Genomic DNA, 24,323 nt, shown 5'->3' with positions numbered 1-24,323 from the left:
CCGTGCTTAAAACATTTTTTAACCGTTGATCGCAGCGACAAACAACAACCTGGATGCTGTGACCATTCTTGGTGGCCCCACGAAGAACGATAACGATAGTTCCCCAATGATGTCATCCGGTGGTCACATACTAGTATTGCCACACAGCAACAGCGCCAAAGATGATGGCCCCTTTAATGACACAACAAATTATGCTCATTCGGTTCGCTGAATAAACGCTTTGGAAGGGAGTGCAAATGAACGGGGAAAGGGTTCTGAACAGCTGTTTGTCGCAAAAAGATACATTTCCTATAGGATCATCCCTCATGGCAACGCCTATCTTCCGCTTCTTCGCTCATATGTTATCGTCATTTTCTGGTGCTTCAAGGGATGATGCAAATTTAACTAGCACTTCGGCAGCATGATGGCGCCCTGGGCGAGAAGCATCATGGTTTGATCCGCTCCGCTACCACTCTACGGACTCGGTCCTCTTTCCGGTGCCATCGAATCCGTCCGGTGGATTCTGTTTGCTTACGCGAGCTACTGGTACTATCCCGACCTCGGTTAACGTCGTCGGTCGTTCGGCATTGGCACCCAGTTCGCCGTCAACAGTCGGCGTGGTAACATCGCCGCGAGTGCTACGCAAGCGAAGTTGCGTGCACTTTCGATGCCGTTGGGCGCGTTTTGTCGTGAGTCTCAAGTAGTGTAGACCTGTTGTTGTGTTTGAGTTTGAAAACTGAGCGTGGGACTATACTAATCGGTACTTGAAATTCTTTGTCGGGGGCAGTGTTCTGTCACGTCGACCGGCCTTCGTTGCATCGCAGTGCATAACGACCCCCTTGTTACTTTGACGATCCCGTCTCCCGCTTCGAACGGATGATGATATTTGCCTGGCACCAAAGGCCACAATCTGGACCGCCCCAGTTTGCATCACCTACTTGCGCGGCGAATGCGTAACGGAAGCAATGGTAATGTCGCGCGGGGGATTTTGTCCAGTTGCTCCAGTGCTTTGTTTTGGTTGGCCACTTCGGTCGATGCCGCGGGGCTGCAAGGTGCTGATGTAAGCATACTCAGCCACCTCGCTCCAAGTCTGGCGCTTCTGGCTCCACTTGTCTGCTGGCCCACGGTGCGGTGATGGGTGTAAGTTCTGACGCGTCCGTTGTGCCGGGTGTGAGTGTGGTTCCATATGCAAAACCGATCGCATTTGTTGAGCTGACGTTCCTTGAAGTGTGTTAATCCGTCGGTTATTATTCTAAGTGGCTGTAGTTGAAACGGTGCATTTGGTGCCATTCTCGGAACTCGGAACTAACAACAGTCATTTTCGCAAGAAAGTGCTGTCACCCACGACGACGGTGAGGTGCTAATTCGCTAGCATTTAAAATGGTCCGCCAGCAGAGCAGACGGCAAATCAGCGCCCATCACGCACCTCTGAAGGTATTTGGCCCGCCGTATGAATATTCAAAAGATATTCATTCCAGACGCCCATTAGCGCACCGCGGTCGCGGTCAATACAGGCCTCGGAGCGTCGATCGGTAATAAATTATTCGCTGTCATTTCAGGCCGCGCATAAATATCGGAAGTGGATCGGATCGGAACACGCGCCACGAGTGTTTGGGGGGGTTTCCGGTGTTTTGTTGGGCAAAGAAAAGTAATGCTTTGTAAGCGTAAAACAAACCGTTGAATAATGTGACCACCGCCACTGTGCGCCTCCATCGAACATGTGTCGGCACGTGGCGTAGCAAACCCAAAGCTGCAGATCTCAGTTGAAATGATTAACGTTTTTTTTTTCACTGCTTCGCTTCCGTCAATAATCGTCAACGGGGATGAGACAGACTTTGTAACGCAGTTTCCGAGCTGAGACTAGGTGATAACGGGACATCGTCCGGTGGCCGTGGTTATCAGCATCCAAGAGGCCGGCCTCTCCGGTGTGATGATCGGAACTTGTCGAGGCTAGTGATTGGCAGGAAAATGAGGGATGACCGAGCGTATTGCAAACAGCGTGGCGACATGTTGGCTTCGTGTTTCGTATTAGAACTAGGGAGTGTGCAGTGCGGCCACTGTCTTGGCTGCCTTGGACAGATTTATGGCTAGTTCGGTTGAAGTGATGAGTGGTTAACCTTAAACAGCGGAAGGTATGCAAGTATTATCGCCCACCAACAGCTCCGGTATGCCCTTCGTCTGGTGTCGGTGCAAAGTCGGTACAAAAACAACCTAACCACAAAATCTCCTAAAGTGCAGGAAAATAAACCCATTACTTTAAGTGCCGGTGTCTCCAAACTCGGCGGCATTAATGGTTTTTTTGTAAAATTCCTAAGGATTATTAAAAACCCCACCGAACTCCGCTTTAAGACTTAGTTTGTGGATTTTTTTGTTCCAAATCAGGTTGCAGTCTCTTCTCGCCTGTCTGATTGACCTTCGAAGAGTTGACCTTCTAGGTCAACGTGACCGGAAAGGGGTTTGCCTGCAACAGTCCTGCACAGTGCAGCAATCTTAATCACCGGCAGGGGATTTCCGGCTGAAAGGGAAGAAAAAACGGCGGATCGATGGCTGGGCGGCATGAACTTGACCCACCGCCACCGGTTTGTTTTGCGGGCGTTATGCAAATGTGGAACCGGTATGCCGGAGAAGGGTAGCACAAACAAACAGCAGCCCGATAGTGACAGTGTGTGTTCCATTTCATCAAGTAAAAGGCGTGCCAGTTCAGTATTAAAGTTCGAACCCGAATCCACGATACTTGTGCCAATATCTTGGAGCCATTCCGCACGAAGATCGTCACTGTGGTTCCAAGAACTGTTCATTCTAGATGCTTTCATCGGCTCGGCTCGGGCTTGCGGAGTTTCACAACCCGCCGTTTGGAGTTTACCAGGGAAACCCACATTCTGTCGGTGACGCATGTGTTGTTCTCGGCCACTTTTCGGTTTTGTTGCTTCCAACTTTTACACCTTCCCTGCTAACGTGGTAAACGCTTGAATCGGAACAGGACGCGAATCTTCAGAGGACAGTAATTTAAAGCGCAAATTTGCGCCCACCTAGGGAGCCGCTAAACCCGACTTTCTAAACCGGTTGCGGCGTAGAGCGTGCCCTCCGATTTGATGCGATCGTGGTGCGCAATTTTGTGGCATGACAAGATGATCGATGTTTTGTTGAAATTGTGAAATTCTGCACCACAACCGTTCTCATCTCTTGTTATGCGTAAACCATTTGTTGCGGTAGCTAATGCCTGGGGTCTGGCACCGCACAGCTCTATTGTTCAATGACATAATGGTCGCGTAATAACATGGCGCAATTGTTGTATTGTGCTTCACAACGGTGCCGCTAATTACTAACTTTACGTGACTTGTTTTTTTTTGTTGTTGGAGAGTTCCTCTCCGGTGCCTAACTCTTCTTCGGCTACGAAACCTCCAATGATCCAGTGTGTATTGTTGTTTGATCAGACGCTTGCAGTTTATCCCGATTTGGCGTCATCAGCTGTCACGTGTGGCATTGAATTTTATTTCGCAAATAATTGGACAGTTGCGCAACCCGACCGGGGGTTTTGCGTGTTGCACTGCACGGACCCATTCGGGCATGTCTAATTTTTCGCACATAATCGCGTGTGATGGGGCCACTAAATCTCATTAACTAATGATCGTAGCCGAGCCGAGCCACAGAAACATATTGCGAAGATCGCATCAATCCGCCAAGCACTGTGCAACCCAGCGGCCAATTTATGAAACATGGCGCCGTTGATACGTTATCGATCGATGTGAGCTTGCCACTTTATCGTGTTTTCCACGCCTTTCAACGATTGCGCTTTTTAATGGATTCAATTAAGGAATGTCAAGCATTGAATTAAGGCATGAATGGCGACCCAGGCCGTGAGTAAAGGTTTTCTGATTGGCGGGTGCGATAAATGTTGCCACTTATGGTTCTTTTTTCTGCCCCAGCAAAGATCCGACCGTGCGTTTATGTTCTCACTATGTATCGATCGAACGACGAGCGTGACGGGCCTGGTCTGTGCGTAGGACTGTCTTCGATTGATTGATCGATTGGGGAAGAATTGGTCGCTTAATGTCACCACAATGTTACGATCGATTGCATGACATTGCATGTTTCTTCAACAAATGTTAATTTTCGCGGATGATTTTATAATTTCCTTCTCTGTCTCTCTTCTAGCTTCACAACGCCGCTGCTTGAAACGCTTCTGGAACGCGGTTGCGCTGGCACAAATGTGTCCATCAGCTTACGTTACGCGAGAACTACGACCATCAAATTTTAGGAAAAAGCTTCGCCAAACCCCCCAAGAACCTTTGCACTGCGATCGCACCGAAGAAGAAGCTCCCTTTGCCCATGGGATTTGCATTGCACTATAAAAAGCGAACCATCGGCAGCGCCAGCCCAGAGATATCAACCGGAACAACGTCCGGAGGCGTCTCTAAACCGGTGCGCGGCAGTTAGGCATCCCTCTTTCCCTCTGTTTGCGCAAAGCATCTATTTGTTCCTCGTGCATTATTGACTCGGAGCCTCACGGGGCAACTCGATCAACACGATGGATGAGAACGAAGTTAGTTTTATGCCAAAACTCCACCCGAAGGTCGGTTGTTATCGAGCCGTTTGTGGTAAGTTGTGCTTTGCAAATTCTAGTCCCTCTACCCTTTTCTTTGGGATAAGTTACTTATTTATAAAATCTTACATTTTTTGCCCTCCAAAAATACAGCCAATGCGAATGTTGTTTAATAAACGATACACAGTCTACACCAGATTACGTTAGAAGTGAAACAGGCCAATCCGCACCGATCCGCATTACAATGGAGCGATCGCAAATACGAACCATCGGAAGAGGTTGTTGGAATGTGTGACCAGTTTGTAGTTTAGTTTTGATCGGGTTCTCTTTCTAACGGCAGTAGTTAGGTGTTTCGTCATGTGTTGTGTGCTGAAACATTAGAATCTTCCTGAAATTGGCATGGTTTCAAACATATTTGGACAATCTTTAATCAACTACAAGCCAGCCAATTGTGCAAATCGGTAGAACTAATACACTAAGAAGTAGCCAAACTGAGCTATTAAGCGGCTGACCGACTTCTTTGGACTGGAATGCTATCGGAATCGTGTAATGGGTGTAACGAAAAGTCTTGCTGCGATTGTATTGTTGCTAATTTCTACGATGCTTTGTTTCACTAGTTTCTGTCTTTTGGTAGTTTCTTTTGGTTGTTAGTTGGTTTTTGCTTTCAATTCAAACGTTCATACTTATTCCTTATTGCTTTCCCGTTACAGATCGCATACCGGCCCGGCTGGTGCTTTACTTTCTTTCCTGGTCCGGCTTTCTGGTTTCGTTCGTGATGCGCAACGACATCAACTTTGCCCTGGTGGCGATGGTGCAAGATCCGACCACCAATGCGACCGGCGTCGATCACTGTGCGTCGAGCTCGACGGCAGGGTCGCTGGTGATGGGCAACCGGTCCGAGGGCTTGTTCTCGATGGTGAGCGACGCCAGCAATGACACGCTAACGCCCGAAGAGTTCGCCGAACTCGGAACAGTGTTTCCCGCCGATGGCGACACCAAGTTCGACTGGGACTCGACGGTGCAGGCCGTCATCAAGTCGTCCTTCTACTGGTGCTACGTCCTGTCGCAGGTGGTCGGTGGCGTAGCGACGCAGTACTTTGGCACCAAGAACGTGTTCGGTTGGTCCCAGTTCCTGACGGCGGCCTGCAGTCTGCTAATACCGCAAGCGGCCGACATACACTACGGCGCGGTCATCCTGTTGCGCTCGGTGCAGGGCTTCGCCAGTGGGCTGACGTGGCCGGCCATGTACGCGATCGTTGGCTACTGGATACCGCCGATGGAACGGAGCCGGTTCATGAGCAGCTTTCAGGGTTTCAGTATCGGCATTGGGCTTACGTACCCGTTGTGTGGGTTCATCATTGCGCACTTTGGTTGGCGGGAGGTGTTTTACACGACCGGCACGATCGGGATGGTGTGGTGCGTGTTCTGGTACCTGCTGGCGTACAACACGCCGCAGGAGCACCCGCGCATCACCGTCGAGGAACTGGAGTACATCGAGCTGAACGTCAGCGAGGACATTAAGAATGGGCAGGGCATGCGAGTGCCGTGGCGCCGTATCTTCACCTCGATGCCGGTCTGGGCGATCGGGTTGACGACGTTCGGGCGCATCTGGGTGCACTACACGTTCATCATGTCGGGACCGGAGTATATGCAGAAAATCTTCTGCTTCGACATCCAGCAGAACGGCCTGCTGTCCGGGGCACCGTTCCTTTGCTCGTACCTCTCCTCGGTGCTGTTCTGCTACATCGCGGACATTCTGATGGACCATCGGACGCTGACGCTGACGAATGTGCGCAAACTGTTCACGGCCCTGTCACAGATCGTGCCGGGCGTGCTGGTGCTGCTGGTCGGCTACCTGGGCTATCAGATCGTCACGGTGCTCATTTTGTGGTTTGTGGCCGTCACCTTCATTACCGCTTCGTACGCCGGGGCCATGGCAAATATTGTCGATATTGCCCCGAACTTGGCCGGCCCCGTACTAGCGTTTGCGCAGACCATCCACATGACGGCCTCGTTTCTGCAGCCTCTCGTGACCGGCTTCATGGTCACGGATCCGGTAAGTGGCGGCAATGGCCTTACCAGGGATTCGATCGATCCTTTTTAACGTTCGGTGTCTTTTTCCCACAAAACAGCAAAACATCAATCAATGGTTACACGTGTTCGGGGTGTCGTCGGTGGTGGCCATTAGCACGTACGTCATCTATCAGGTGTTCGGGACGGCCGAAATTCAGTCGTGGAACTATCCGGTAGCCGATCCGGAGGTAACATCCTCGGACGACTCGGCCGTAATCGCGAACCAGCCAATGATCAAAGTAGAACCGGGCCTACGGCTCGACGATGATGATGATGATTAAACCGAAATGGTGTTTTATGCGGAGTTCCAGTAATTAACACAACTACAACATTCGACGATTCGTACAACAGAGCGAGGGAGAGATAAATTGAATAATCGGATAAAGTGCATGACGGTGAGGGCAAACCAATGTATTGAGCAAGGCAAAGTATTCCGTAAACGTTCCGTAAACACGTTCTAGGTTCCTTATGGCTCTTGTGGTAAATCAAATTTCGGCCAGCGGCATTCCATACACGTTTCTAGAAACGAACACAGTTACTACGGGGCGCACTCTTGAGTGAATGCATGTTGGTGGCCGGCCGGGGAAGCCGGCCGGCCTTCGGAAGGGAAGCGGATGAATCTGAATAACCTTAGAACCGCTCTAGCAACCACTAAACAGGATTTCGAGATAGATTTACTAGGAATTAGATGGAAGTGGCTTTGACTTTGAGAAGGCAACATATTTACCAACACGTCGCATGAGCACAAGTTCTCGTGGATGAATGTTTTGTACAGATTGGAAAGGACGAGGAAATTCTCAAATCATTTTAAATCGTTCCAACAATTCCGCAACCAAATCCACGACACGACACCGGTGAAAGCGTGTACTCTAAAATGCTGCGAATTTGTGATTTACATTCATTATTATTAGCAGATAAAACCCTACATTGCCATTGATTGTTAATTTTATTGTTAAGTCGTAGTAATAGGGAGCAGTTGTTGGCTTACCAGGTGGCGTAGTTTAAGTTGTAGCAATAATGCGTGTTGGTTTGATTTGGCCGGTTGCCAGCGTAATGCACGATTTTACTTTTGCTTATCATTTATTCTTACGTGTTTTAATTATTACTTCTGTGTGTGGTTGTTTAATACCTTTCTGTTTAATTTTTGTTTACTTTTTACAACTGCCCCCAACACTACAATATGGAGTATACTTACTGCGACACCGTTATCGGGTCGAAAATCGATTGACCGCCGTAACATGATCGAGAAATGTGATTCGGGGGAAGACGACGGTATCTACTAGTGATGAAGCACAAGATTCTTAGTATATATATTGCAAAATTAATCCACATTCAATCATACGCAGCGCCGGCGGTCGGAACGGTAAGATTGAAAAACTATGTGCCTGTCGTCTGTCCGAGAAATGGTGCTAAAGGAATCGTGCGAACGCGTGAAGCGGCTTGAACATTGCCGTGGTGCAATCAGAGTGAGACACGCAGAATAAGGAGTTAAAGTGTTAATAATGTACCCGAAGAGTTCGTAATTCTGTTAGTGAAACAGGCACACCATTATTAGAGTTGATTGTTAACCACCACACGCCCCATAAAGACTATAATTCTCGGTGTGCTCTAGTACAAGGGGAATAAATAAAAACCAAAGGCAACTAGCTTTGTGGTTGCCTGCTACTTGTCGGTTTCTGACTTTTGGTTTATTGCAGCAAAAATCGACTCACAACCGCCTAAAGATGGCCATAAATTTGTCGCCCTCGTTTCGCGTCACTTTCTTCCCTTCTTCGCTGCTGTCGAGCAGCTTCGGTGCCAGGACATCATTCCGGATCTCGTCCTCCGGCAATCGCTCGAAACACGGATGTTCCTGGATGTGTTTGCACATCCACTCGTACAGATCGTGCACATCGGTCACGATATACACCTTGCCACCCGGTCGCAGCACGTAGGCGTACTCGCTCAGCAGGGTCGAATTGATGATGCGCCACTTGTGCTTCGCCTTCTTAAAGTGCGGATCCGGATACAGAAAGAACAGCTTCTCGAGCTGGTGCTTTTGGAAAAAGTTGGGCAGGTACTTCATCGCATTCGTCCGAACGCACGCAATGTTCCCGTAGACGCCCGGGTGTGCCAACCGCAACGCTTTGATACGATCCATCACGTAATCGGACACTTTCACCCTGATTTCCATGCCGATGGCCAGTTTGTCCGGGTAAGTTTCACCCAGCGTCACCAGAAAGCCACCGTATCCGCAACCAATGTCGACAAACTCCACCTGCCGGTCGCCCCTCTCCGGATACAGCTCCGACCAGTCATATTGGTCGGGCGCGACGGGGCTAGAAGTGTAAACGTGAGCGATTTAATCGATTCGGAGGCCGGGTAAATGGGAAAACAGTAATCTTACTAGTCAAAAGAGTGGTCCGCTATCGGATTGGAATGGGCCCGCTGTCGGTAGAACCGTTTCTGTGGCAATTTGGCGGCCGGCACGTGCACCTCGGTTGTTCCGTCCATACTCAGCACTCTCCCCTTGACAAATGTTGTATTCACACACAAAATCGGACACAGCACGCACAAAAGAAGCGCACTTTGCACTCCGAGGCACCATCCGAAAAGTGGTACCCGGTATTCTAGAACAATTTGAAGCTAAAACTAGTAAAACACTCGAGCAGGTAATAACAACAACAACTTCGCGTCGAAAAATCCCCGAAAGCGCGAAAAACATAGAAAAACATCGACTCACATCGCTTCTAGTTTTTTTTTTCTTTTCTTCGTTTTAGAAATGCAATAAAAAAAAAATCGGCGAATTTTGCTCCGGAGCTGCGAAATTTTGCTTCGGACCTGCGAATTTTGCTTTGGAGCTGCGAATTTTGCTTCGGACCTGCGAATTTTGCTTTGGAGCTGCGAATTTTGCTTCGGACCTGCGAATTTTGCTTTGGAGCTGCGAATTTTGCTCCCGAGCTGCGACTTTTTTCGCAAACTTTTTTTCGAACCCAAAATTTCGAACAAACGTTCGAATCCCTAGGAATTGTAACGAAGCGATTTTTGATTGTTGCATGCGACGCTGAAATTGCATACAATTTTCCTGACAAACCGTTTGCCGTCATGATTGTGCGTCTCTTTCTTGCCCTACCGGTACAAGGCGCATCAAAAAGGCGCATAGTAAACAAACTCCTGACCATTGCCTCCCAGTGTTGTTGGGCTCTGGTGGCAAGATTGGAATTTCACAGGATCGATACGGGTTTGGCTACGCGTCCCGGACACGGCAGGACACGGCTAGCAATAAATGTAGTGCGAGGAGTCGGCAGTAATGACCGGTTTTGTCGCTGTACACAGTGGTAAGGAACGGAAGCGCCCTTCGGTTTTCGTAATATCGATGGCTATTCGTCGCAGGTGCAGGAAACTTCATCGACGAAACACTGTATCAAAATGTCTGCAAAGAGGCCTGCGCCCAATCGGTCAGTGTGCTGTCCGCGGGCGGAAGTGCTTTGGACGCGTGCGAAAGGGCGATCGTCGTGCTGGAAAACTCGACCGCGACCAATGCGGGCATCGGCTCCAACCTGAACTGGAACCGGGAGGTGGAGTGCGATGCCTGTATAATGGACGGTGCTTCGCTACAGTTTGGTGCGTGTAGCAGTGTGACCGACGTAAAGAACCCGATCAGCCTGGCACGACACTTGTGCGAGCGACAATCAAAACTACTCAGCTTCGGCCGCATACCACCGATGGTGCTGGCCGGCCCGGGAGCGTCGGCCTATGCGCGCGAGATCGGCCTACCGATGGTGCCACCCGAGCACATGATCTCGGTGTCAGCGGCCAAAAAATACGACTACTACCGGGCACAGATCGATCAGTATGAGGAACGGAATCGGGAGAAGATGTCACCGCTGGACACGGTCGGAGCGGTGTGCGTCGATGCGGAAGGTTCGATCGTAGCCGGCTGCAGCTCCGGTGGGCTGATGCTGAAGCTCAGTGGCCGCGTGGGCCAGGCCGCGACGTACGGGGCCGGATGCTGGGCTATGGTGAACGAAACCACGAGCATGTCGGCCGCGTCGTGCACCACCGGTAACGGCGAGTACTTGATGAAAACGCTGTTCGCGAAGGAACTGGTGGACGATCTGATCGGCTGCAACTGTCCCATCACGTCCCAGCACCTAACGTACAAGCAGAAGCTACTGGAGTCGCCGTTCCTATCGAAAATGGACACGATCCTGGCCGGGTCGCTGTCGCTCATCTACAACACTGCCAGTGGCGACGGGGATTTGCTGTGGGCCCACACGACCAACTCCATGTGCATTGGCTACATGTCGACCAAGCAGAAGAAACCGAAAGTATGACCACTATATTTCTGGTGCCTCTTGTCTATCGCAGCCCTAACACACGCCCTATCCTTCGCTTCTTGCACTCTCTACTCTACAGTTTGTGATCTCGAAGCTCCCGCAGCATGTCACCAATGGCACAAAACCGGTCATTAATGGCCATCACTTTAAGCTGATGTGATGGCGGTGGCCAGGGTCGGTGGGAAGCGGCCAGTGATTCCTTTTTTCCGTACATCACGATGTAGATAGTCGTCGTTCAAGGGATGGCACTTTCTTGCTTCCACTAACTCTTGTATAAATGTAACGCGCCCAACAACAGTTTCAACTCGATCAATTACAGTGTATTACATCAGAGAATATATATCAGCTAAGCGGTGGACAACTGCTTTCCAATTCTAACTTTAACTCACTGGCACAGCTTTCTCTTTTTGGCCCGGGGTTCACTCAAGTACTCGGCATCGCTACTTGAACCGGGGCCTTCACTGCTCGTCGGACTGGTGGACGAGCTACGCTGAACGCTGGTGTCGTCGCTGCAAACGCTCTCGGTGGTCGTTTCCGAATCGGAAAGGTACCCAGAATCACAAATGGAATGTTTTCTGCCGGACAGCACGGTCGAGGCGGCGGCTTGCGGGAACATAACGACGGACAAAAGCTCGGTGCAAAGATCGTCAACCTGCGCGTACTCGTAGCCAGTTACGCGGGATAGACGATCGCTCCAGGCACGGATATTCGGTGTGATGTAGCGTGCCGCCGCCACACATGCAGCTGCCAGCAGCGATGGCTTAATGTTAGCATTCCGACTATCGTTCAGTGAACGGTCCGCGAAATCAAGACAGGAACGAATCAAGCGGTCACGAATCTCATCGAACAGACCACTCGCCTGGCTGGCCGCTGCATCAACAAAGTCGCCATCGTCGATGCTGTGCAACGAAAACAGCTCCACAAAGGTGGCCACCGTCGGGATAGTGACATGCCAGTTGAAAAAATTCAATATCGCCACCTCCAGCGTGGTGTAATCATCGGGTTTGTACTCTTGGGTGCTGAAAGAGTTTAACTTTTTCAGCGAAGGAACATTCGGTTCATTTTCTTCGACTTTACAAGCGACATAGAAACAGGAGAGCGCTACGAGCGTTACGAGATCTGGTTGGATGAAATGGTGGCTCATAAACACGTCCAGCAGAAAGATTGCTGTGAACGGATGGAACAAGAGATTAATGGTGGTAAAGATACTAGAATGCGGCGGTCACTTACACAGGTGAACAGTCGTCCGTCGGTAGGCATATTCTTGGCTTTTGTTTCGCAGAAGATCGACCAGCGACTGGCGGCTGCCCAGCTGCGGGGAAACGAACTGCAAGCGTCTGCGCCAGGTTTCACATTCTTTCAGCGTTTGCAAAATATCTTCGTCGTACTCGGTGCAATAAGGAGAATTTTGCTGTTCCTAACACATTCCAGATTAGAGCGCAATTTTCTAACTCTGCTGAATCTACTCACGGTTATTTCGAAGATGTTCCACTCATCCATTGCACTTTGGAGAGTTGTTTTTAACGTACGATGGCGAAAAACATTTACGGTACAACGCTTAACCTCTAAGCTAGTTCATCATTCTTGCGGTTTGTGAAATTTTGGAGACAATCAAACATCAAACAATGAAAAACGTGAACGTACACGTGAAAAGAAAAAGGGTCTAAAGGGGAGAAAGGGTCGAGAAACCGCTACAAAAGTATACCGGTAACGTTTGAATATCCCTTCAGCTAGAGCGTAGTTGGTGATGGCGAGGCGGTAACATTATGCCACTCGTATTCTCATTCAATGCAAAGAGCGAATATTCAATATACATACAAAAATACAAATTTACATTTATTTTATTTGAAGATACAATTTTATGAAATATTGTAAAATTGTAGCCTCCAATAGCTGGGGATGACATTTTGGTCGTGCGCGACCGAAATTGGCTTTCGAGTTCTATATCGATGTTCAGTTTTCGTTCGTATTACAAGCCAGTTGTTTTTAATGACACAATTTAAGACAAATTTCTGATAAAGTATTTCGAAATCGCTTCTTTATTTGCCAACGCTCCTGAAACAAAAATGAAACAAATAAAAACACTGTGCCGCTGGTTCGCTAGTTTCTCGCATTCGAGTCGCTTTCTCTGCTTTCACTTCGAGAAACGGAGCGGCCCGTAAACGTCAGTGCCGTCGACAGGTAAAAGCAGAGCAACTCTGTGTGTACTTTTGCCGTCGAAAGGAAAGCAACACAGCAAAACACAACCTTTCTTGCAAACTTCCACGGATCCGGAAGAACTACGCGGCAGGCGCCTGGTGCGACCATGGAGACACGGATAAAGCTGAAAACACTGAACGAACACATCACCTGCGAAATTTGCCGAGGATACTTTATCGATGCAACAACTGTCACGGAGTGTTTACATACGTGTAAGTCTGGTCTGCTTGGCTGTGCTGCTCCGTGCGGAAAAAGGGACCGCTGCGCTGCGGTCGCCCACCTAGTGGCCCGCCAGGGGGTCAGCCGACACGCCGAGCGCACCATGGCCTACTTATTTACTGCGCGCCCTAGCGCCCACGGTTGCAAGACGCCGATTTGTAACCGCTGGGAACTCGTCCCGTTTCAGTTTGCAAGAGCTGCTTGGTGAAGCATTTAGAGGAAAACAATACCTGCCCAACGTGCGAAAATGTTATCCATCAGTCGCATCCCCTGCAGTACATCAGCTTCGACCGCACAATGCAGGATATCGTGTACAAGCTGGTGCCGAATCTTACGGAAAGTGAGTGAGCCGCGAGAACCGAACGTACACCGCGTAACCTCCGTTCTGCTCCGCGGTTTTTTTAGATGAAATGCAAAGAGAACGAGAGTTTTACAAGTCCCGCAACCTGCCGTGTCCAAAGGATATGCCGGCGGTGCCCGACTCCGACGATAAGGCGAGCGAGCAGGTACACCAGGAAGCGGACTACCATCGGCAGGATGAGCAGGTGAACGTGTGCCTAGAATGCATCAACGACAAGCTGCGCGACCTGAAGCGACGGTTCATACGGTGCAGTTCGCAGGCCACCATCACGCATTTGAAGAAATTCCTCGCCAAAAAAGTGCTGGACGGTATCGATCGATACAAAGATGTGAGTGTGCCCGACGACTGCGGCGCTGGCCAGCGTTTAATGGGCATTGGTTGCTTTCAGATCGACATCCTGTGCAATGATGAGCTGCTGGGAAAGGACCACACGCTAAAGTTTGTGTACGTCACCCGATGGCGCTTTAAAGATCCTCCACTAAGGCTGCAATACCGTCCCCGTGTCGATCTCTAAAAAGCGCTGAGAAACGGGCACGCCACACAGTGGGACAAAGGGCGAACATGTAGATAAGGACGGCGTGTGTGCAGTTCCGGCGAGTTTCGGGCCGACAACAAGGTGATATCGCAGAACGCCGAAGAAATGATAGTTCTTTCTTTCAGTGGGGCTAACTGGAAGGCGTTTTCTTCCATTGTAAACAAATTGCAACATAAATATGATCACAATAGGAGCGGCGAGTAGGAAAGAATTAGGAATGATTTTATTTTTTATTTTTCGATGAAGATGTATATCTTTATGTGTTATTTAAGGCCAGAGTTTGTAAATAGTGATCGTTCGAGGCGGCAGAATGTGGGGGGATATAGTTGAACGGAGAACAGAACAGAACAGCCACAGTGAGATGCACTGCGCATTGCTTATAGACGGGAGAAGTATCGCGCGCCTTGGCGATAGCTCCCGGAGTGCAAATAGATCAAAACCACAAGCAAGTGATTCGACTCAAGCATGACGATAGAAAAGATGATCTGTATAAGTATTAAATAAATTTATATGCTAAAATCATTAACCCACGGTTCGGGTGGTTCGTTTTCCGCGGGCACAGTTGGAATCACTTTTCAGGCTTCAGATCCTCAGACTGCTTCGATCAACTATCAACGCTTCCGCCGGTGACATCGTGTTGCAGAGTATATCAATCACAGTAACCTTTTGACCCGCTTCGTGGTACTCCTAATCTCTTAAAGGCGCTTGCTCGGTGAGACACTAATTACGCGTCTGACGACTTTTGTACGTTTGGCGGATCATTAACCAAAGTGCTAGCGGCAAGCTGTGAAGATCGTGCCAAGAACTCTTCTAACCAATTAACACAAACGTAACGAGTCCATGGACAACGGCATTGACCCAGAAGGGCGAGATTGGCGAACGTGAAACGATCAAGAACGTCGCCACTGCGTGAGAATGTTTTGTTACTGGGTGCCGGATTTACTTCAATCAGCATCATATTTATTGAATCAATGCATAAATCAATTATCAAGTGTACGACCAACTCCAGTTTTCTTGCGCTCTACACCATAAAGCGATAAAAAGTACGCTTTCTGTACTTCCGTTTTGCGTCGGAGGACCGGTTTTGGCTGCGTAGGAAACGCCTTGAGATACATTCAAACCAAAATTTCCGGCCCCTTGCAGGGACATGCTTTTTGGGTAATCCATCTAGCACGGTGCCCTTTCACCAGGTTGGCGGAGGTTGCTGTAGCCGTTGAAAATCGCGTTCGAAAGCGAGAGAACGAGAAGGTCTTATAGCAACAGCACAACCAAGCGAAAGACGTAAGATCGTAAGCGCGATCGCGTAACTTCAGTTTCAAGGTACGATCGTTGTTTCTCTGCGTGTTTCGCGCACGATTTTACCCCCCCATGCTTGTTTCTTCTCCGTCAAGGTTGCCGTTACTATGGTGATACCTTCGGTGCCTTGGCCCCGTCTGAATCTCACAGCACACTTCGGTGTATTGTTCATTCTTTCATGTTTTATGCAAACACTGGCCACGGGGCCGGGTATCGTTGTCGATTGAAACAATTCACTTTATTGCCAGACTATGGATCGTTGTTGCAAGCCGAAAACGGACATTTTAACAGATCATGTGATTAACATTTTCAACAATAAACTGTACTCTACCAACGTTTGTCTCAAACGAACGTGCACCACAACAACAAGGACAATAAATACGGTTTCGTAACCGGAAGCAACCTTTTACGCTTTCTGGAATGGTTAATGTGGCGATAACCGTGGGCCAAAGAGCGAATCCACCGTGCGCCAAGAAAGAGAGGAATGAAGAGAGCACAGTTACAGCGAAAGATTCGAAAGGTGGGACATCCCGCGGTCTAAACGATTACCAGCTCGGTTTTGGAATCTTTGGTAATCAGCTTCACCAGACTGCCGTTGGCCGGGCGCTCCTCGCCCTTCGTCCACTTGTGGAACAGTCTAACGGGAGTAGAAGATGATTTGTTTCAAAGATGTTGTAAAAAACCAGGAGTAGGTCGATTTTCACTTACTCAGCAAGGAACTCGAGTGGTGTCCAGGTCGACATGTCCGCATCCGGCATCCACTTGCGGTTCATCGGCGTATCGAGGGTGACGGGCAGAATCGAGACGACGAGCGAGTTCTCGGGCAGACCGGATTTTTCACCGGCCAAACTCTTTGTCAGCTGGTGCACGGCGGCCTTAGCCATTCCATAGCCGATCATTCCGGGCGTTCCTTCCAGCGCCGGATTGGCACCGGTTAGCACCAGAACACCACCGGGCTTCAGATGATTCGCACCGACCGTGGCCGAGATGGCCGACGACCAGACCGATTGCTTCCACATCAGATCGGCATTCTTGGCCAGATCCTTCTTGGCGTTGCCGCCGGCCCAGCCACCGGCAACGCAGATAATAGCATCGAGCGGCGCGCCATTCAGCTCGGCACCGACCTTCGACAGGACGGCAGTTTCCTGTGCCACCCAATCGGCGTCACGGTCGACGACGATGTTCGCATCGGCCGCTTCGTTTACCGCAAGATCGATCGATCCGACCCACTGGGGCGTGAAGGAGACGAATGGAGATCAGAAATCAGTGATCAGATCAGTGAACCCTTCCGGCCGGTATGTTGTCGCACACAAAATGGAGTTTCCCTTCGCACGGGACACATATTAATTTTGGCAACCAAACTTACCCAGTTGTGTTTCTTGAAAAACTGCACGCAGGATGCTCCGAGAGCTCCGCGGCCACCGTAGATTAGAACTTTTCCAGAAGCCATTATTTTCAGAAACCTTTCACCGAATGAAGTAACGTTTTCACGCTTTTTCTTACTTTTCGTTGCGAGAGAAAACTCCGATCCGATCCGCTCCGCGGTTGCTAGGCAATTGAAAAAAAACCCCCTCAACACTCAACAGGTTATCAAGCACTGCTCGCGGGAACGAGCAAAAAACGCGTTTTGCCGGTCTCAAACTATCTCTCTCTCGTTCTCTGTCTCGGAGAGCAATCGGAATGCACCGTAAATTCCCCGATGACTAGTGCGATTGCGAAAATCTATTATTTTTCAATAATCGTAAAATAATGTGGAACACACTTTTTAAATTGCGGAACACATCAGGAAATAAGTTAACAAACGATCTGCGGGGTCATTTTCGTAACATCGTTGGTTTGGTAGTTTATTTCTTGCTCGGATTGCACCGTTGGTTAACAACACCGTTTCGGGTGTACATGTAAAAATGTTTCAGCCATATTCTCACCTGTATTTTATAATAACGCACTCTAGCCTCTCCACATTCAGTGTCTCGTATGCGCATTTATCAAATCGAAAAGCCACCTCAACGGAGAAGCGATTGGTGCGATTGCTAACTGCTAACATCCAGAATGGGGTTGCCGATCGTCGCCGGGTGCCGGTAGTTGGTGCATTTACACGAATAGCGCGGTGCAGAAGTACGTGGTGCATGCTACATTTCCTATTTGTATACATTGGCGATCGTTTATATTATTGCCCGTTGGCTTGAGTACGGCATTTCTAAAAGGTGAACTCAAAAATGGGGAACAAAATGATGTTGTGAAGTTCGAGGCTCGAGGGCAAAAAGAAAAACCGGAACTCCGCTTGTGTTTTAGAAGTAAATAAATTATTAATGCTTTTCATTTCCTTCCCTCCCACGAGGCGGGAACAGAGCAGCTGCTTCCAAGGGCAGTTGGCAGACCGGATGCACTTCGCTGGGCAGATCGGTGACACGGCGCGGGATGCTTTGCATCGTCCTCTCGAGAAAGAAACGCCGAAAAGAAGGGGCGCAAATGAGATAAGAAAACATACTTCTGGAGGGTTGGGAGACTTGGCATAACACAACTATCTATTTAGCCGGTGCACTTGGGGCACTTTTCGCACGATTCCTTTTCCTCTCCCGCCTTTACGTGAGCCGTTGGTTCGATTTCTTAGACCAGCTCTAATCTCTTCATTTCTTTGAACAGTTCCTTGCCCATCTGGGCCGGGCTTCTCGTGACGATCACGCCGGCCTTCTCGAGAGCATTGATCTTATCCTGAGCGCCTCCCTTGCCTCCGGAGATGATGGCACCGGCGTGTCCCATTCGACGTCCGGGCGGGGCCGACAGACCGGCAATGAACGATACGACCGGTTTCGCTTTGATACCCTAAAACGTAAAGGGAGCGTAAACAATCAGTACGTTGCGTGGCACGCGGTCTCAATGAGCCGCCGAACGTACCTGGTTGTGTTGCATTAGGTAATCGGCAGCATTCTCCTCGGCTACACCACCGATCTCACCGATCAGAATGATGCCCTTGGTATCCGGGTCCTTCAGGAACACTTCCAGGCAGTCGATGAAATCGGTGCCGTTGAACGGATCACCGCCGATGCCGACGCAAAGCGTCTGTCCAAGGCCAACCTCGGTCGTCTGGTGAACGGCTTCGTAGGTCAGTGTTCCGGACCGGGACACAACTCCGATCTTACCGCGCTTGTGAATGTGTCCCGGCATAATACCGATTTTACACTACGAAGGAACGAAAGAGAAAGAGGCAACGGGTAACTGGCCGAACCAAATAACATAAGAACATTATACGTAATTTGCCACCACCAGCCACCGTCACCAGATGTTGACCGATCCATTCGCCAACATTGCCATTGTTCTATTTATAACCACGACTTTAAAGTTACATTGTACCAGGTGGTCGCTGTCTACCGCAGTACCATTGAATCGCTGACGGATCGCGGGGGGCAAAGTAACCATTGCATTGTTGTTTTCATGCACCACCAGCAATGGCATTTCTTATCACTAAAGGTCGAAGTGTAGTTTGTTTCGTGATAATGCGGACGCAAACCGAACCGAACGAACACCGAGCTGGATTTGGGAACACGCACTGGACCCGCCTTTGTTTGTTGCTTACCTGCTCGGGTGCAATGATTCCGGGGCAGTTGGGGCCGACGAGGCGGGACTTGTTTTGGGAAAGCAGCGCCTGCTTCACCTTCACCATGTCGTGCTGTGGAACTCCTTCGGTAATGCAGACGATCAGCGGCATTTCCGCCTCGATGGCCTCCATGATGGCCTTCGCCGCCCCAGGCGGTGGCACGTAGATGACGGTGGCGTCGGCTCCCGTTGTTTTCTTCGCTTCCGCAACCGTGTTGAACACTGGCTGATCCAGATGGGTACGGCCGCCCTTGCCGGGTGACACTCCGCCGACCAGCTTCGTGCCATACTCGATGGCCTGCTGCGAGTGGAACGTTCCCTGTTTACCGGTGAAACCTTGGCAGATCACCTTAGAGTTGGAGTTGAGCTTCAGATTCTTTCGCGTCGCCTCGTAGCTCGCGAATCGGATGCTGGTGGTGAAGCCATCTGCAAAACACAGTGCAATAATACATTAAGATAGAGCTCTGTTCATCAACCGCCACCGAAGAAGCAGCACGTCATCGTCACGGTTAAAGGTCGATTCACATCGCCAACAGCAGGCACCGGGCACAGGGCCCCTTCAATCAAAACTTGTTTTATGAATAATCAGTCTTGTGCAGTATCAACAGGCTCTGTGTGTTGCGGCTCGTGCCAGAGTCTGCGATGTCGTTTGCCGTTCTAATTAGCAATTCGCCTGCGGACCACTATGGCCAGAGCGTGCTGCGTGATATTTGCATGGCGAATATTGCAATTACCCTCGCGCCTGTGGAGCACTGTTTTCCGGGATTATGTAATTTCGCCCGCTGTATTCTCAATTCCGTGTGGCCAATCGGACACCGGCACCGGCCACGATTACGGTCGCGAACATAGCTTACCTTTCACCCGCGAAAACAGTCGTGCACTTGCGGCAGCCATCACTTTTAATTGGAAATGCGGCTGGACAAGGGTGCAAAGTATTTAATCGGACGTTTTATCAGAGTTCGAGGAATTGTTCGATCGCCTCGCGATGACAGGCGAGTGAGAGCGAGATAGTGAGTAATACAGCAAACGTCAAACACGGCTGGCTGCGTTCGTTCGCGGGTTTGTAAATCATAGAATCGTTTTAAATAAAATGATCGAAATGAGTGCCCTCAGCACTTGTCAAACTTTACTCACTTTCAAGAGCGCCGTTGTTTACGCATTTTCGCGCCTAGAAGCTGTCAAAAGGCAGACACCTTTGAAGCAATCTTTGTTTAATAAACAAGTGGAAAGTGGACGATTTTACAAAATCGCTTAAATAAACGATTGCAGTGAAAATGGAGTCTTCGGCATTGATTAAGAAAAAGGATAATGTTGAGTAAGTCGGTGTTCAATAGGATTCAAAGGTATGATAGCGAATTATTTTCAGAAGCGCAAAAATATGTAGACGGTGTATGTCCACTGGCGATGCTTTGGAAGCTCTAACGCGCGACGAATCCGGACAGTTTACCGGTCTGCAGGTAGTAAAATTGTAGCAACAGACATCTCACTTTGTTCCACAAGAAAAACTGGTCTATGAGTATCTTATTTTTACAGATTGAATTCTCCTGGAATTCCATCGTATTTGTGCACGATGTGCGGATCGCGTTTGAAAAAGATGGATCGGTTAAGTTGGCGATGCAATGAAAAGAATGATTTGGTCGATAAATTTATCGAACAGCAAAACACAGCGAAGAACGAGTCAGAAATCGCTCAAGACCATTTCGCCCACTCTGCCGAACAAACGATCGGCACAGAATTGTCAATTAAAACTGAAGTGACCTCACCGGATGCAGCGAAGGATTTGCACTTGAACCAGAAGTGTTTTGCTGTTCATCAAGTGAATATGACATATGAATGTTGTGGCAAAATACCTGATGATTTATTCGAGGCAGAAGAAAATCCAATTGCAATCAAATCAGAGACGAAGAAGTCGATGAGCAGCATCAGCTGCAAACAACGAATGATGTTCTCGATCATGAGAAGGATACCAAAAAAACAAATCCTTTGAATCGATCTGTCAGGATCAAAAAGATCATCCTGTGAACCGTGGCAGACAATACGTGTGCTGATGATTCAGCAGCAAAATCAACTCAAAACGTCTTAAGTCCCGCAACCCGGAACGTCCAAAGTAAAAGCCGTTCCAAAAACCACAAGCACCATTGCCCTCATTGTTCGGCAACATATCCAATTTTAAGCCTGCTGAAGGTACACATTCGCACTCACACCGGCGAAAGGCCATACCAGTGTAAAGTCTGTGACAAAGCGTTCAGGATATCAAGCCATCTGGCAGAACATTCGAAAATTCACAATAAGGACCAACAGCATCAGTGTCCTCATTGTTCATCAATGTTCGCACGGTCCTCTAACCTAATGAAACATCCGCACTCACACTGGCGAAAAGCCATACCAGTGTAAAGTCTGTGACAAAGCGTACACATCATCAAATGGTCTAGCATATCACTCCAAAGTTCACAAGAAGGGGGAAACTCATTAATTCTTTCGTTGTTCAATCAAGTTTGGGTTGGAATAAGTTTGAATTTTGTATATTAGAATACTAAAATGTATGAATTCGGCGATAGCAGTTAGCAAATGTTCACAAACAGCAACGATCAGAATCAGCTCAATAACATTAATTTTCTTCTGAAACTGGGTTGTGTATGAAATAAGAAATCTTTAAAATATCGAAAGAAAAAAGGAGTGAAATATGGAAAAGAGTTATTAAAATAAACTGAAACTAGGGATAATCAAGAAACACTATCTGTCTCTTTGTTTTTGGCGTTTGTCTGAAAGCATTAACTGCAGATTACTGTTTTATCAAATGCCCTATTCAATGCTTACAAACCAGGGCTTACCAACCCAAAGAGCCAGGGCATCTGTCCCTTGGTCTGTCTGTTTGGAGGAAGCAATAAAAGTGGTCTTTCTCCTCTTCAGTTTTGTGTTCGGTAGGGGCGTGAACGTTTAGGTTAATTTTGCAGAATCTGCTTGACAGGCGTCAGGTGCATAGCCTTTCATTTACGGGCCGGTGTGCGGGGTGCAGCCTCAGCTTAAATTAGGAGCTAAAATGTATGTGTGGAAAAGGCGACCAGTGCAACAATGTAGCTGAGCGAAAGTAGGTCACTACAGAGTTAGGACTCAGCATAATCGCGATCACCGGGTCGACGATCGCTTAACCGATGATCGCCGGCATCAGTCGTGGACCAACGTCGTAGGCGGTTCCAAGCATGTGGTCGCGGTCGTGGTAGCTACAGTAGATATCGTAGCTACTGCCACGATCTGCGATCCACTTCCTAGCCAACGCATTTCTTGTAGTGCTACGATATCCAGTTGCAACGTGACTAGGGCCCCGTGGCTGTTTAGGAGAAGTAGGGGAGGAAAGCCTATATATCCTTCAAGAGGTGTCGGGATCCTGGCCCATTACAGAACAATTTTGTTTTATTTAACAAACTACTATATTGTAGACCTCCTTGTAGCGCAGCCTAAAGTCAAAGTGTGAAACGCAGAGAAACGAATCAGTTTTGAAACATCGAACAAGCTGAAGCAGGCATTTTAGACCACGACGGCTTCCCTTTACTAAATGGATGACCCCAATTCCGATTCAAATCAAAAGCAGCCCTAACCGTAAATCATAGAATCGTTTTAAATAAATGATCGAAATGAGTGCCCTCAGCCACTTGTCAAACTACTCACTCAGGAGCGCCGTTGTTTACGATTTTCGACGCCCAGAAGCTGTCAAAAGGCAGACACCTTTGAAGCAATCTTTGTTTAATAAACAAGTGCAAAGTGGACGCATTTACAGAATCGCTTAATAAACGAGTGCAATTAAAATGGAGTCTTCGGCATTGATTAAGCAAAGAGGATGGTGTTGAGTAAGTTGGTGTTCAATAAGGATTAATAGGTATGATAGCGAATTATTTTCCAGAAGCGCAAAAATATGTAGACGGTGTATGTCGACTGGTGATGCTTTGGAAGCTCTAACGCGCGACGAATCCGGACAGTTTACCGGTCTGCAGGTAGTAAAAATTGTAGCAACAGACTTCGCTCGTTGTTCCACAAGAAAAACTGGTCTATGAGTACTCTTATTTTTACAGATTGAATTCTCCTGGAATTCCATCGTATTTGTGCACGATGTGCGGATCGCGTTTGAAAAAGATGATCGTTAAGTTGGCGATGCAATGAAAATAATGATTGGTCGATAAATTTATCGAACAGCAAACACAGCGAAGAACGAGTCAGAAATCGCTCAAGACCATTTCGCCCACTCTGCCGAACAAACAATCGGCACAGAATTGTCAATTAAAACTGAGTGACCTCACCGGATGCAGCGAAGGATTTGCACTTGAACCAGAAGTGTTTTGCTGTTCATCAAGCGAATATGACATATGAATGTTGTGGCAAAATACCTGATGATTTATTCGAGGCAGAAGAAAATCCAATTGCAATCAAATCAGAGTACGAAGAGATCGTTGAGCAGCATCAGCTGCAAACAACGAATGGTGTTCCTTTGGAATCGATCTGTCAGGATCGAAAAGATCATCCTGTCGCTCATTGTTCATTAATGTTCGCACAGTCATCTAAGCTAAAGATTCATATCCGCACTGATACCGACGAAAGGCCTTACGTGTGTAACATCTGTGACAAAGCCTTCCATTCATCCAGCAATCTGGCACTACACTCGGAAATTCACAATAAGGACCTACAGTATCAGTGTCCTCATTGTTCATCAATGTTTTCACGGTCATCTAACCTAAAGAGACATATCCGCACTCATACCGGCGAAAGACCGTACAAGTGTAAAATCTGTGACAAAGCGTTCAGATCACATAGCAATCTGGCAGATCATTCGAAAATTCACAAGAGGGATGAACCTAATTAATCTTCAGTGTTCAATCATGTTCGGGTTAGAATAAGTTTGAACTCGGCGATAGCAAATAGCATAATTTCACAAACAGCAACGACCTGAATCAGCTCAATAAAATTAACTTTCTTCACACACTGATTTTTGTATAAAATAAGAAATCTTTAAAGCACCGGCCCAAGAAGACGCAGCGGGCTGCTTCATTTTCTGTTTTTCTCATGACCAGCATGTCGAAGACTGGTGAGCCGTATACGTCGCTGCACTAGAGTAAGATCGTCGTGCAGCGCACACAACTCGCTGTTGTAGTGCCTTGTCCACTGTCCCTCAACACATACGGGTCATAAATCAATCTGAGAATCGTCTTCTCGGAA

The 24,323-nt window shown here is 48.4% G+C and overlaps 8 protein-coding genes across 11 annotated transcripts in view; 4 read left to right on the top strand and 4 right to left on the bottom strand.

Annotated features, from left to right (window-relative positions):
• The window catches only part of LOC128274914 (vesicular glutamate transporter 3), a 9,864-nt gene extending 1,654 nt beyond the window's left edge, over positions 1-8,210 (top strand). Inside the window, exons 1-4 of one of the 3 annotated variants that reach the window (XM_053013256.1) lie at positions 615-668; positions 4,135-4,577; positions 5,233-6,578; positions 6,655-8,210. In XM_053013256.1, coding sequence (XP_052869216.1) covers positions 4,508-4,577; positions 5,233-6,578; positions 6,655-6,876 — 1,638 coding nt within the window. In that variant the 5' untranslated portion in view covers positions 615-668; positions 4,135-4,507 and the 3' untranslated portion in view covers positions 6,877-8,210. Of the gene's footprint in view, positions 1-614; positions 669-4,134; positions 4,578-4,712; positions 4,801-5,232; positions 6,579-6,654 lie in introns of those variants that run through there. The other 2 variants (XM_053013258.1, XM_053013259.1) reach the window with 2 other exon arrangements.
• The window catches only part of LOC128274907 (glycerol-3-phosphate dehydrogenase, mitochondrial), a 281,955-nt gene that overhangs the window by 119,610 nt on the left and 138,022 nt on the right, over positions 1-24,323 (top strand). The window lies entirely within an intron of this gene.
• LOC128274935 (tRNA (guanine-N(7)-)-methyltransferase) lies at positions 8,297-9,239 on the bottom strand. Its single transcript, XM_053013286.1, has 2 exons — positions 8,982-9,239; positions 8,297-8,913 (listed from the first exon to the last, which is right to left on the bottom strand). Exons 1-2 carry the CDS (start codon positions 9,086-9,088, stop codon positions 8,304-8,306), a joined length of 717 nt encoding a protein of 238 aa, XP_052869246.1. The 5' UTR covers positions 9,089-9,239; the 3' UTR covers positions 8,297-8,303.
• On the top strand, positions 9,794-11,255 carry LOC128274924 (threonine aspartase 1). Its single transcript, XM_053013271.1, has 3 exons — positions 9,794-9,912; positions 9,968-10,905; positions 10,994-11,255. Exons 1-3 carry the CDS (start codon positions 9,885-9,887, stop codon positions 11,072-11,074), a joined length of 1,047 nt encoding a protein of 348 aa, XP_052869231.1. The 5' UTR covers positions 9,794-9,884; the 3' UTR covers positions 11,075-11,255.
• LOC128274780 (cyclin-J) lies at positions 11,300-12,414 on the bottom strand. The gene is made up of 3 exons (XM_053013085.1): positions 12,385-12,414; positions 12,145-12,331; positions 11,300-12,081 (listed from the first exon to the last, which is right to left on the bottom strand). The coding sequence occupies exons 1-3, from the start codon at positions 12,412-12,414 to the stop codon at positions 11,300-11,302; spliced, it is 999 nt and encodes a 332-aa protein (XP_052869045.1).
• On the top strand, positions 13,148-14,679 carry LOC128274936 (polycomb group RING finger protein 3). The gene is made up of 4 exons (XM_053013287.1): positions 13,148-13,325; positions 13,520-13,672; positions 13,738-14,021; positions 14,082-14,679. Exons 1-4 carry the CDS (start codon positions 13,220-13,222, stop codon positions 14,205-14,207), a joined length of 669 nt encoding a protein of 222 aa, XP_052869247.1. The 5' UTR covers positions 13,148-13,219; the 3' UTR covers positions 14,208-14,679.
• On the bottom strand, positions 15,773-17,062 carry LOC128274934 (dihydropteridine reductase). Of its 2 annotated transcripts, XM_053013285.1 has the most exons (4): positions 16,891-17,062; positions 16,233-16,753; positions 16,074-16,161; positions 15,773-15,939 (listed from the first exon to the last, which is right to left on the bottom strand). In XM_053013285.1, the coding sequence occupies exons 1-4, from the start codon at positions 16,972-16,974 to the stop codon at positions 15,931-15,933; spliced, it is 702 nt and encodes a 233-aa protein (XP_052869245.1). In that variant the 5' UTR covers positions 16,975-17,062; the 3' UTR covers positions 15,773-15,930. The 2 variants fall into 2 exon arrangements, with proteins under 2 accessions (XP_052869245.1, XP_052869244.1); XM_053013284.1 differs by having other exon boundaries at positions 15,773-16,161.
• On the bottom strand, positions 18,029-20,115 carry LOC128274927 (succinate--CoA ligase [ADP/GDP-forming] subunit alpha, mitochondrial-like). The gene is made up of 4 exons (XM_053013274.1): positions 19,973-20,115; positions 19,099-19,544; positions 18,420-18,704; positions 18,029-18,347 (listed from the first exon to the last, which is right to left on the bottom strand). Exons 1-4 carry the CDS (start codon positions 20,010-20,012, stop codon positions 18,132-18,134), a joined length of 987 nt encoding a protein of 328 aa, XP_052869234.1. The 5' UTR covers positions 20,013-20,115; the 3' UTR covers positions 18,029-18,131.

Source organism: Anopheles cruzii, chromosome 3, assembly GCF_943734635.1.
Source record: "Anopheles cruzii chromosome 3, idAnoCruzAS_RS32_06, whole genome shotgun sequence".
NCBI classification, from domain to species: domain Eukaryota; kingdom Metazoa; phylum Arthropoda; class Insecta; order Diptera; family Culicidae; genus Anopheles; species Anopheles cruzii.
Note: the sequence above shows the minus strand (reverse complement) of the source record. Positions and strands in the feature narration are given on the sequence as shown.